This window comes from Dromaius novaehollandiae, chromosome W, assembly GCF_036370855.1.
Source record: "Dromaius novaehollandiae isolate bDroNov1 chromosome W, bDroNov1.hap1, whole genome shotgun sequence".
NCBI classification, from domain to species: domain Eukaryota; kingdom Metazoa; phylum Chordata; class Aves; order Casuariiformes; family Dromaiidae; genus Dromaius; species Dromaius novaehollandiae.
Genome location: NC_088130.1, coordinates 69,701,931 through 69,716,022, shown reverse-complemented (window position 1 = coordinate 69,716,022; position 14,092 = coordinate 69,701,931). Strand labels below are relative to the sequence as shown.

The 14,092-nt window shown below is 40.6% G+C and overlaps 1 protein-coding gene across 4 annotated transcripts in view; it reads right to left on the bottom strand.

Moving 5' to 3' along the window:
* Positions 1–14,092, bottom strand: part of LOC112994481 (netrin receptor DCC) — a 547,074-nt gene that overhangs the window by 68,449 nt on the left and 464,533 nt on the right. The window contains exons 16-18 of one of the 4 annotated variants that reach the window (XM_026118858.2): positions 10,949–11,044; positions 6,182–6,420; positions 1,770–1,908 (exon numbers count right to left, since the gene is read on the bottom strand). In XM_026118858.2, the coding sequence (XP_025974643.2) occupies positions 1,770–1,908; positions 6,182–6,420; positions 10,949–11,044 (474 nt within the window). The remainder of the gene's footprint in view (positions 1–1,769; positions 1,909–6,181; positions 6,421–10,948; positions 11,045–14,092) is intronic. The other 3 variants (XM_026118859.2, XM_064499826.1, XM_026118860.2) reach the window with 3 other exon arrangements.

The window sequence follows — 14,092 nt, the reverse complement described above, 5'->3', positions numbered from 1 at the left end:
AGATTGTGAACATAAGATAGCACGAGAAAAAACAAAGCTTTAGATGTTTCCCTTAGCAGTCATTAACACCTCTCACATCAGTAAGACTTGTGTAGGCAGATCTGGGGAAGGGACTTAGCTCTGAGAGTTGCTTTTGAATTATGGGCATAACAATTCTCCCCAGCCCATGTTAGTAACCTCTAGTGTATTCTACATTGATGTTGATATGAACATTTTTAAATAACATTACTGGAAATTCAGCATGCAAAATGGGTACAAAATAGGCAATAAAGATCAGCAATGCAGGATGCCCTTAATTAACAGAGCTGCTCCATCAAGCTCAGATAATTGCATTGCAATCGCATGGGAAAATCTAAGGACACATATATTCCCTCTTATTTTCCCTCAGTTAATTAACTGGCATGTACTGTGGTTTTCATTTAAAAAAAAAACAAAAAACAAATCAATATTTACCAGCAGACTTTATTTGGGAGATGTTGGTAGACACTGATTTGTAATGGTACCTACAGTGTTTTCAAGGCCATTAGTCACCCTCGGAAATATATAGTACTTATTACACTGGTGTCCAAATGTGTGTATTGCTATCTACAAGAGCTGAAGAAGAAAAATATTCTAAGCAAAACCACATTCTTACCCACGGACAAGGGAATATATCATGATATATAGGAAATCACAAAGACTGTGGAAAATCTACTGGTTTTGCAGTATACGGCCTCACCGTAAGAGAGGAGAGGCTGGAAGCATGGGATGCCACTGCCAAAAGGAATGAAAAGGCAGGTAGCCGGGGTTGTGGAGCTCAGCTAGAATTAGACAGAGCAAGCAAAGACTTCTTGATCTTCTCCCTGCCCAGGGGCTGCTCCTCTCTGCTGCTGAGGCCTGGCAGTTCAGTGGAGTTACTTAAAAGTAAATCTATTCTGCATTTTCACAAAAGGGGCTCAATAGCTTATTTTAAATGTACAGCAAATTTAATGGAAAACACTAGTCTTTCTCAAAGACAGCCGAGGGAATTCTGTGATCAGAATACACACTTCCATTAATGCCTGCAGGATAACTAGAAGTAAAGCCCAGGCATACTATTTCCCTATTGCAGTGATGTGTAGGTATACAAAAGATAAAGAAAAAATAAAGTTTTGGACTTTATCGTCTCACTTACAGAGATCTCTAAGCCTCCAGCCTTTTCCAAATATTTTTATCCCACCAAACCAGTGCTACATGTAATATGCATCTGATGTCTGTTACCAAAATTGCATTTAGTCTCCTTCAGAATCTGAAGTAGCTTCCAGGTAATAGCTTTCGACTTGAAAAATACCACTGGAACATTTGCGAATAGCAGCTACATAAAATCTTTAAAGTGTATTTATTTATTATAAGTATACTGTTAATATTAATGATGGCTGTTTGCTGGAAATTAAATATAGATGAGCATAGGAAAGATGCCTTACGCAACCAGTCAGAAGGGCCTTTATACAAGACAACATGTTCTACAGAGTAGATAATTGTGTCTTTGAGTTAAATAATGTACAGGCTGAAAAGACTGCTCACTTGACTTTCTTTTTCTTGTTCTCACCTGATCTTAGGTTTCTTTGAAAACTGAAAACTGTTTTAAATCACTAACATCGAAAGTTATATACTGCATTTATGGGGCAAGGTATACACTGAATTTTAGAACTTGAAAGCTCCTTTTTACTGATTTATGCACTAATGTATGCAATTTAAAAAACAAAACAAAACAAAAAACCCCAGAATCATTTCAGCAAGTCTCGACATACCTGCTTCATAGGTTGTGGCGTGTGCGGTCATGCTCCACGTGCTTGACCGCCGACCTTTGGTGACCATGACGGAGAACTCGTACATGGTGTTTGGCTTAAGGCCTATGACGGTGTGACTCAGAGCTGTCGTATCTGCTGACTGCAAAGAGAAGCAGGGAATAACATCTTTAAAGCAACTCTTTTTGCTTGTAACTAAGCAAAATATAGTCCCAATGAATGCCTTCTTCAAGCAGAATAGGTCTATTGCCACTGCATACCTTAACAGAACTATTTCTAGTACCATAAATATGATACTAAACTTGGTGCCTACAATTTAGGCAGTTAAATAAATTATTGTGATGCTTTCTCTTTCTCTTTTCCCAGACAAAGCAATTTATGATGCATTTTTTTTTCAAATGCAAACTGAAAGGTAACACTATGGCCTTCATCTATGCCCATATGAGGAAAAAAATAGGAACATTTCCATAACTTAAACATTGATTTCCAGCCTCTTTGATGAGTTCCTTCTCAAAAAAATGATTTTTAATATCTACTGAGTCTTAGTAGAGGCACAGTGGCGCCTCTAGCACCGGTCCTGACCAAGGCTTTCCAGCTCCTGGTCTTAACACTTATTTATGAAAGGGATCAAAATATGTCCCAGGACACATGGATAAAGATGTATTTTTCTATTCACAAAACACTTTTGCTTGGTTAAATATAATTATTTTTATATTATACTTGAAACATTATTGATTTGCTTCACTACGATTTGTTATGAACAGCGAAACAATTCGAGGTTGATATGAATATTAAATTAATCATTTGCATTTAGCTGATATAGCTTTCTCCCTTAGCCCATAGTAAGGAACAGTTCGAGAGAAACTGCACTAATATCAGTGGAGACAAACAAGAAGAAAATTATGGGATAAACTGGTGACAACTGAACGAAACCAATGGCATGCTTCCCAAGCTTCGGAGCCTCGTGTCCAGTCCTCCAGTGTTAGCAACTTACAGTAAAGTCAGTTAAAGGTGCTGCACACTTCTAAATATTTCTATACCTACGGACGAAAACTTTAATGAATAAGGACTCGCACTCTAGAAAGGAAGAGCATACTGGATATCCTCATACAACACATATATGACTTTGGATCAGAAGACTAAATGGATGTTCACACTTTGAAAGAAGTTTATAACCAGGCACCTTGCTGGTATTCACCGGTAATGCCGTTCTGAGGCTCATCATCAGATCGAATGATACAAAATAAACCAATGAACCCTGATTAAAAATGGTATATCTAGCTTCTAATGCATTACAGAATAAAGCAGTAATTTTCATGAGGAAGTGGGAGAAATTTACTTTTGAGACACATTAATGAATGTACAACGTAAGTCTCCCTGGTGCGCTGTTTTATCCTGAGTGCTCTGACAGATATTTTGCATACTATTTAATAGGAAGGCTTAATGCAATACAAGATTTTATCATCTTCATACTCAACCAAAGTTCCTAGTCCTTGGAAATGAGCAGTTTTGCAACTTATTTGCAAAGACTAAGACTCCAACATAGAGCCTTTCTTTATAAAAAGTCCTATTGAAGCAAAGATAGTACTTCTAACCTGAGTGTTCATAAACTACTCAGCCAGGACAAAGATGGAAAAATCTACCTGTTAGCATTTACGGAAACTATTCTTCCGCTAAAGGCCAGATTTCAAAATAGTCAATAACAACTTTCTCCCCAGAGTAGATTCTGGAAGAAATGAAATGATGTGTGGCATAAAATGCTGTTCAGCATGACTGAGGGTAGCTAAACTTGATAACTATCGCTGTGAAAGTGCTCAGATATTACACATGATCAGGATAAATTCACAGAAAAACCAGTCGGGGTCGAGCCTGCTCCCGGACAAAATAGTCTTTAGTGGAACATAAAGACATTGGTTTCTCTTTTGTAAAAAGAAAGTTATTTGTCTCCAACTGAGTATTTTTCTTTGAATTCTCTGCTCTATACTAAATATTAGCATTTCAATAGTCTCAAACATCCTTGAAGTTAATATCACATGGAGATGAAGGGGATATATACTGTAACAAGTATCTTTAATAATGCCATGCTATGCCTGTTTGGGCCAGTTTTTACAAAGTAAAGTTGACAGGGCAAAGTTAAATTTATACTTTTTTTACTTCAATGGGAAAGGCTAAAACCTTCATTATATTAGATTCAATATACATTTCTGAAGCCTTGGGAAACTTTAATGGGAAAAATCTGAAAAGAATTGGAGATTCAAACCAAATGTATATGCAAGTGCTATGGAAGCCTGATCCAAAGCCCTCTGAAGAAAATATAAGTTTTTCCCACTGTTTTCAAAGAATATCATAATAGGCTTCACCGTGTTTCCTTGAACATCTGTATATTTCAAGAAAGGAGACCCTCTAGGAAGACTGATTTTCATTTCTGCTTCTGATTGATTCAATTGGCGTAAACAAATCAGACTAGCTCATTACATGTCATCCACAAACTGGCCAAATTAAAGATGATAGCAAAAAAAAGGTAATTTCGGTCTTGTTTCTCTCACTTCTCTGAACTGATAATGTTTGAGAGCAAAGTTTCACATGAGCATCCCACGATCATACACCTCAATGTTCTTCTGTCCAGTACAAGTTAATTCAATCCACACTTCTCCTGTTTTCTGCCTTATTTGAAATTATCCCCAGCGAATTCCCCTGCAGTGACAATATTGCAGCTGCCCTGCTAGGTCCCACCCGTGCCTTGCTTACAGGGACAACAGAAAAAAAATGTGTAATTGACTGTGAGCAGCATAACATAAAGCTCTTTTTTCTGGAGCTTTGATTTTGCCACGAGAGCTATTTTCATAACTGTGACCTGTGACTCTGTGCTTCACTGTGCCATATTCCTCATTTTGTGGGGTACGGAGATCTGTCTCCGAGCAAGAATCAGATCAAGCCATGGTATTCAGAAAATTACAGTGCATCGTTCTGCAATCCTTAATTACAGGAGAATTTATTACAACTGTTAACAAATCCCAAGTATATGCTGCATAAGCACACAAAATCATGGTTATTAAGAAGTCTAATACTGCTGTTCATCACTTCAGGGTCTGAAGCTATGAGAAGCATGGTAACAGGCGCAAGACCAAGGCAAGAGCATTTACTCCTGTAAAGAAGAACAATTATTTAAACGCTATACAGCAGGTCAGTACCTGCAGCAGAAAGACAGCTGACCTGAGTCTCCTCTCAGCTAACACAAATGCAAATCAGGAGTAATGCAACTGAAATCGATAGCTGCGGCGGCACATGGCCAGTGCAAGCACTGCACTGAGTGCCAGCGAGCCCCGCGCGGGCAGGAGAAGGGCAAGGCCGACAGCTGAAAAATTGCACTGGGAAAAGGGACTGAAGGCAACACCTTTTCATTCTCGCTTCTTCCAAAAATTAGCTGAGAAAGAACTAGGAATTAGAGTCTGAAAGGCAGGTATGTAAAAGTATTTTGAACCTGAAAGAGCAGATAGCCGTCGTCTGGGTTTTAGCAAGGCCAGCCTATATTTAGACACGTAATGCAGGCTCGAAGCTGAGGAGCCGCGGTGCTGTATGGAGTACCGCCTGTTCTGCGGCCCTAATAAAAAGGAGTTGTATGAGCTTGATGATGTTAGGATAGAGATAGGTCAAAAATGGGGAATCCACCTGCAGTATAAAACTATATCCATAGCAAACAACTGAGTATGGATCAATATAACCAGTAGGCAAGAGAAGAAAACCCTTTTGACAGGGCCTGGCAGGAAGGACATGCTTGCTATGGGGCAGGCGGGTATTATACGAGATGCAATATAAAAGCTGACAATAGTGTGCAGAAAGATAGCTTACTTTTCAAAAACAAGCAAACAAAAAGAGCCTCAACTCCATGCTTGTTCCTCTCCACTCCCTGTCTCACCACAGCTCTTTGCTGTACCACACCTGGTTTAACACTGTTCTCATCAACATTAGGACTTCAAAAAAAAATGCATATAGAAAGTAGTACACCCCTGCTGCTGTCATACACATTAAAATTCAGAAGTTTTCTGATAAACTAACCTTAATTTTTGCTGTAGGGGATTATTTAATACGGGTCGAATTTCCATATGGTGCGGGTGGTACTGAACTTGCTATGCCTTCCTATACATGCTGCACTGCTGTGTGATTACATCTGCGACTAACTGGTAAAGATTAAAGCTCAAAACTTTCAACAATTGGCATGTGGAACTAAAACATGGCATTTTCATGAAACCAAACACACAGGGTTGTACCAAGCAGTAGTTACTCAGGCTAGTCTCCCCTTGATTGACATGGGAATTTTGGCTGAGGGCAGTTCCTGAAAGTCGATTTAGAGGCTTTGCAAATAAAATAGGAACACATGAAATAGCTCATCAATTCATAACGTGTTAAAATTTCACCTTGTATTTAGCACTCGTAGAATAGCTGGTTCTCCATCGGACAGTGTAAAAGCGAACCTCAGTAGTCTTTTGGTTCTTTGGGACAGAGTTGTCTGCCCAGATGACCCTCACTGCGTCATGGGTAAGTGCAACAGCCTGGACACCTACTGGTGGGAGCATGGGGGTGGAGATATCTGGGACTGAGGTAGGGAAATCATCAAGCAAAGGATAAAAATCAACTTCTAATGGGTCAATGGGGTCTGGGTTCATACAGCACCAAATGAGCATTCCAAAATAAATGAACAGGTAGTTAAACAGAAAAAAAGAAAACAAAACAGAAACAGCCACCAAGGGGCACACATCACAATGGGTTAAATGCATGGCATTAATGAGGAGGAGGGACATGAGAAGAACAGAAAGACAGGCATTAATGCAAAATGAAGACACATCAACAACATTGCAGTTACATTACTATAATAAAACTAACCAGCACTAAGTGCTCTTTCAAAATTTGTTCAAATACTTTCAGATATGATTTGTTTTCTTCACGCAAGATGAAGCCAGAATGCACAGTTTCTCCTGAAAATGATCTGCAATTTCTTAAAAAATTAAAGCACATGAATGATACATTATTAGAAACACCCACAAAGTAGAGTGTGTGTCATCTTCAAACCTGATTTTATAGATATGACACACTCGTGCGTGTAGGAGTAACCCATACTTTTCTCTTTCTCTGCAGCCTCCTTTGTTGTTTTAGGCTCTTCAAAGGAACATACTCTGCATTTGCCTAAACATTTGTTAGGCAAAACAGAACACAAAAATTTCAATACTAAAATGAAGATCTTGAAATTGTTGATTTAATAGTGTCATCACGATAAATGTGTGCATCCAGGTATAGACGTGTATTATCTTTCTCATCTTCAAGCAGGCTTCCTCCTTGAGGAATAAGCACAGTCCTTCTGTCATGTATCTATGATCAGGTAGCCTTTGGAGAGCAAAAGACTGAACACAATATTAAACGGTCCGTGCACACGGCACAACGCTGTATTATGCGATGTTAGTATAACAGATGGGGCAAATTCTGGTGGGCTTTAATACAGAAGCAGTTGCAAACATTTCATTTCATTTCCACGAGTTCAGTTCTGAGTTGTACGCTGATGCATCCAGTTAACTAAGGCTGTCACGATAACTGTGGCCCTTCTCCTCCTCCCGTTTCTTTGTACCTATGATTACTCTGAGTTATGGTGGTGTGAGAGAAGAACCAGACTTCGGGCCACGTATCTGGACTTCACCTCCTTGATAGTGTGCCCTGTCCTTGAGCAGGGCTCATCCTCTTTACAAGTGTGGGAAGGTGTCCACCTTTCACTGGGCTGCTGGCTCAAGGACATACTCAGGAATGGAGACCTGGGCTTGAGACTTTCTCTGGAGCTGAGACCTTTTTCAGAAGGTTTGAGACCTTCTGAGAAGACCCAAACCCACCAGCCCTGTGATGGGTGCTCTGCTGACAGAGTAGCCTGGGCGAGGGAACCCTCCAACTCTCCTATTGCAACCAAGCAACTCTCTCACTAAGAGCAATGAAGCCATGGGTCGCAAAGGATGGTGAACAGGAGGGATCCTCTGGGAGCAGAGAATGACCTTGGCTGTTTAGCTGTATTACGGAGTCATGGAATAAAAACTCCAAAGTAATTTAAAAAATGTCAGCTCTCGCCTCTCTCTGCCAAATAGCTAAACCTCTGGTTTACAGAATTAATCTCCTGATTTGCATGCTGTTTGGTCCCAATGCCATTCACACTCCTGGCTTCTCTGTGGCTCTGCTTCAGAAGAATGAAAACTCCCTTCTTCTCTTACCCCAGAGAGTCCACAGAGTGGTGCTTAAGACATCTACCTCCGCCATGAGACACAGCAATATGAATCTTCTCAGAAAGGGGATGTTCATACATCCCAGGCCCCATATATTTACTCTAATCTCTGGGCTAAGGTAGGCAGTGGCAGCTTCAGCACCGTCACTCCTTGCTACTGTGGTTATTATTTCTAAATGAAAATGACAGTGTCCACTGTACAAACTACAATCTCTCTTCACTTTGTGTCTGAATTGTGCTGGAATTTACCACAGGCCTTTTCTGTTCAGTTTAGGGACTTCGGTCCTTAGTCAAGGTTTAAGCCTCTGTAGACAACCTCAGACCTACATTTTAAAACTATACTTATTGACTCATTATTTACCTATTGTGATTCTTCTAAGTACAATTTCCAATGGCATTGTGTAAAACACAGCAAAAGCACGCCAGAAGTTTTTGTTTCCCCTGAAACAATGTGCTCAGCAATTAATCCAACCCTAAATGACTCTACTAATTCCCTTGCTGACACTCGCTACGGTTTGTCTGCTCCACGTGCGCTTCAAACTTCTGACACCCTTTGATCACTTGTGTTTTATGATTTTGTAATTCATTATTCAGAACTTCAGGAGGCCACGGCCTTTGCAGTGAAAGCCAGAGGAGACAAGGAGGTTTAAAATGTACGAGGAGCCCTTAGTTCAACTGATTTCTTTTGTTGCTTCTTTCATCAAAGGCTTTTCTACATGAAGTTTGAATATCAATGCTGAAGGAAACGAAGCAATCTGGTGGTAGTCCTGGTGCTCCAAAATCCAAACACCTCCTCTGCATGGCGAGGAATGGGCAGCTGTATCATTTTTTGGTGAACTGATCTTCTACAGGGTTGAGTTACCAATTTCTTGTTCCAAACTGAATTTCAGAATTGTCTACAAAGGTGGGAACGGGAACAAGTCTTGTTTCTGTGTTTGCGCACATTACTAATGAGGGAAGTTAATATGAGTGGAGCTAAAGCTCATGTTTTAGCACATACTGCAGGTCCTTTCTCCAGTCGTTCCCACACTGAAAACGGAACAGGAGATTATGAAAAGAGGCTAGGTTTAGCAAAACAAATTAGACTGAATGGTTAGACTGAATCAATCAAGATAATTCAGTTTCTGAAACATGTCATCACTGAACTGGGAAAGAGTGAAATGTCTATAATCCACCGGTGTCTGAAAATAGGTCCCTACGTACATCCTCCACTTTCCAAAGGAGTTTCATTTGCCAGTATTTATGCATGGACATCTGTCGTTTCGGAACTGCAATCTCTTGACAAAAAATAGGTTTTTTGCTCTCTTCAGAAATTTGTTTTGCTGGTCCTGTATGTTATGTAACTCCAGCTTACACAATATTTAGATGCAACCAAGTACCAAGACATGCCCGTGTCAGTGCTGGAGGGACACACACGCTCGGTTGCTCAGGGCCCGGGGCAGGGCAGCTCAGCAGCTGCTTGCAGCCCGCGGTCTCCGTGGTTTCCCCATCGCGGAAAGCACTGGCTGAAACCTCCTGCACGGCTGCCCCGGCTCCGGGCTCCTTCCAGAGGCGGCTGCCGAGGGCCGGGATACGGTGCTGGTCCTCCTCGTGAGGCCTGCTCTTGGCAACGCAAGAGAAGCGCCAAGCAGCAAGTACCGTTTCCACACCTGGATATCATTTCCTTTAAATACACACATAAAATCACATTCCACAGGCTGGCCAGGTAATATTTAAATCAACCAAGGAACAAAAGGCTTGTAAAAACCCCTATGGATCCGGAGGAAAACTCACTGGGAAAAGATTTTATACGACACACACGTTGCTGGCATGCTCAGCAGGAATGACCTCTGTAGACGCTAGACAAGAAGTAAAATCAACAATTTTGAAGCCAGTAGCTCCCTGACAACTATTGTCTCTAATGTAGTTTGTCACAGTTGCCCTTGATTGTATAATTAATCTCTTTTTTTTCTTCTTCTGACTTTCCAAGATTTCTTATGGGAATACTTCACAAAAACATATGGAGAAAAGATGTATTTTTTCCTCTTTGAGCCACCAAACTGCCATTTGGTGCATTTATTCCTCATGATCCACCCAAGTGAGACGGTCAGCGATTCCTTTTGCTCTCAGTGACACCGCTCCCCTTTTCAGGAAGCTCTGAACACACCGGGTGAAACACGGGGAAAAACTTCACCAAATGATGGCATCGCTCCAGAGGAAAAAACACATTTTTTCCTCAGTTCTGCACTTTTAGTCCCTTGTCAGTCCCACCCACTCACCAGTGATAACAGCCAAACAACGAGGCAGTCCAGCGCTGTACAGGAATAACTCTACATTTATAACTTTGCTGTTGTCCCAGCAATGCATCTGTGGGAAACCGCTGCCTAAAAGCACCTTCTCCGTTAGCACTGGCTAATCTCCCCCGCAAGCCTCCTCCTGCCAGGTCATTCTTATCAATATGGTCCTTAATCTTACCCAAGCCCTCTAAGTGCTTCTGTTAATGCGTGTGGTGAGAGTTTGTTTTTAGTGAATTCATTTTAATTTAAAATATTTAAAAAATAAAAGATAGAGAAAATAATTACGTCTGGGTTTCATTCACTTCAATAACCACTATTCTAAGCTGATCCCTGGATATTTAAATTGTCTGGGAGTCATGCTTCTCCCAAGCCAAACCGCCCCAACGAGCAAGCGCTTGTGAGCATCCCATTATTTCATAGCTGCTGGAAAAAAAAAATAGATAGCAAATATCTGGAAAGGGTAATTAATTCATTCTAGTTGTACAGTTACAACGTAGTGGAAAATGAAGCTGATTTATTCTAGCAGGGACCTGGGGGTTGCACAGCTCTTTTTTTCCAGTGCCTTGGCCAAAATGTCTTTGCTGGATGCGCCCGTCTGTAAGGTCAGTGTTAAGTGATGCGGGACGGAGCACGGAGCAGCATCTCCCACTCACCTGTCATGGACCGGGTGGTCGCACTCTCGTACAGGGGGACTCCCTCGCCCGCGTTGTTGAAGGCCTTCAAGGAAATTACATAGTGGGAACTCGGCTCTGCAGGAGAAAACAAACAAGGCAAGACAAAGCGCACAGCGTTAGTCGGACGCGGGATGCGGAGCGGGTAAGCGTTTGCCTGGAAAAAAGGAGAAAACAAATAAAGTTAAGCAAACACCAGTGCAAAACAAATGACTAGCGCAACAGCTAGCCCTCATTTTTTGTTCCCTTTCCAAAATCTTTCCTTACCTCAATCTTTGGGCGCTATCTCAGGCTTTCGAGAGCTAAAGTTCTTTAAATCAGCGGCAGCTTTGCCCGTGTAAGAGAGCCGGGACTGGTGTGACCGGTGCTAAGGTGTACCGCAGTGCCCGGCGAACGGGACGGTCCGGCTTTCCTGGGAGTCTGCAATGCCTTCAGTGGACCTCAGGCATTCATTTCTCCAGGGCTACAGCAGCGGCGTGTTTGGTTCTCCACCCAAAGGGCAATTTGTACGTCCTAGCTCACCACAAGCCACCTCTAAATACACTCTCGAACCGACACAACCTAAAACGAGCAGGTCACTTCCACGTTGCTTCGGGCTACTGTTCTCCGAGGAAAACCAGACAAACCATTTTCCTGAGGATTTTTTCAGTAGAGAGGTAAATTTTGTTGGTACAGCAGAAAATCACAGCTGCATACGTCGGGTGCTCTCACACGTAGCAAGCATGGGGACTGCCAGCTCACAGCGCTTTGGTGAAAAAAGAGAAGTTTGCATGTGCGGAAGCACTTAATAGCACCACGTTGCCAAAGACCTGCTGCACATTTACATACTTCATCTACAGTAATGCCTAAAGAGCTCAGCATGATTAATACTATCACAGTAAATCTGAAATAAATTAATAATCTTTAAGTACCTGCTGTATGTTGTTACTAATATCCTTCCCACCCACATATTTTACACTTATTTTTATGTCCAGTAGAAATGGTGACACATTTGTTCAATATTCAGGTAAATTCTGTGCTTATTTCCCAAAAGAGCTAAACTGTAAAAATTGCTAGATGAATGATTGGTGCATTAATAACTCCCTACGCTAAGCATTGTATGGCTATTAATTCACTTGGTATTCACTGTAATATCATTAGTCATGAGGAAATTATTTTGTATTCATAGAGATGTAGTATACTTTTTCATATGATTTCCACTATCTATTAGCATGCTACTTTTAATTTCTAATTTAAGCGTTGCGACTCTCCAGGTTCCACATTAAATTTATTTACTGAGATATGAAGTCATTGTTCAGTTGTGAATTTAATAATGTCACATTCTGTAGTTTCTGCATAAGAAAAAGAAATTTATATGCACAAGCGTAGCTCGACTCCATCTCTACCACAGCTTCTTTCTTCTATCGACCTCCCAACTGTTGTGCCTAATAATCCCTGCTGAAAGACGCCTTTGGTGGAGTTATGCAAGGGCTTAACACAGATCACTCTCCAGTGTAAGGCCTGGTAAAATTAGGGAAGAATTATACTGAAAACTTGAAGCTTTAGGACTCTGAGACTTTTCAAGTATTTGTTGGTTGACTGGTATTATAGTGGGGCAAATTTTGCATCTTATTTTTTTCTGTGTATTCAGTAATATTTTAAAGCAAAGGTGCCTCAGCATGTTGCTATGCATTTTTTATTTTTACACTAATGGATGGAAGCAGCGAACTTTAAGTGGCTGTATTTAGAGAGCACATATGGAATTCATCTTCTCTCTTTTTAGCTATCTGCACATGGTTTAGTTCGCTCGGGCTTTCCCTACAGAGCCCGGAGAGACAGGCACCTCTGAAGGACAACTCATCACACGCTAGGATAGGCATTTAAGAAAGGGAAGATGAATCAGCCTCTAACTGAGGTATATTTCTCCACTGATTATGGCAAGAACAGAGACATCTGGACTTCACGTCTAGCCAAAATATGTTGTGAATTCCCAATAAGTAATAAGCAAAATGAGCGACTTACTACTAATTGGCTCATGAAAAATGTATTCCCAGAAATAGATAAATTAGTTGGAAAATATGTGAGATCTACATGGAAAATTCAAAAATGGAGACTTATCAACACATCCTTCATTACAACTGCCCGTACAGCACAATATACAGTACACCAAATTTTACAAATCAGACTGACATTTGATTAACGTTTATAACTAGGTGGGGTACGGTTACATTTGCAAAATGCTAAGATTCGGATGAGGATGAGATCTGTAGCTTTCTGTTCAAAACATGAAAAAATCAGGTGGTTAATCTGAGTTGCTGTTAACTGGAGCAATGAATAATTGTATTAGTATCCTCTCAGATAAGACGAAAAAAGGCAGTTTGCCATGGTACAGCATTTGAACATGGTATTACAGTTGGATTTAGCCTAATACAATAAAAAAGTGAAAAAAAACATTAATATTATCATATGGCAAATAGTTGTTTTTTAAACTGCATTATTTATTAATAATACTGCTGGGGTCATTCCGGTGCTCTCCTTGGAAAAATGCCACTGCCTGGAGTGGCAGTTCAGATGAGGAAAGCTTTTAAGCGTAAATCTCCCAATAACAGCAGTGGCTAATGGAACAAGGGACGGAGAAGAAGCAAGGAAGAGACGGGGACTTTAAAGAAGTTAGTCACATTACAGTTGCAAGAATTCAGAGGTTAATTCTGAATTCTTCTCCACTGACTACCGTTCATCACAGTGAGGAAAGCAAGTATATAACAAAGGTATTATAACTTATATTTGCTATTCTGGAGCAGGAGCAGAAGAGCATTATAGACTTTTTCTAGCAAAAGAATTCTCTTTATGCCTTTGAAGAAACCAAAGAACTCAGTTTTAATTAGAGCATCAGCCAAGAATCCACCATGTTGATACTGGCGCGGAGCATCCTCTGGAAATAAAACTGTGTTGTGCAATTCAATTAAAAAAAAGGAACTGAAAGAAGCCCAGACTAAGCATGAACAAAATTAATTTCTTGAACTGACAGATGCTGCCACTGGAAAAAAATAATCAACAAATAGCAACTCATTCAAGATATCATAGTTACTTTCTTCTTTAAGAGAAGGGTAAAATTGTGACATCTCTAAGGCCATTAAGCGTGGTCTT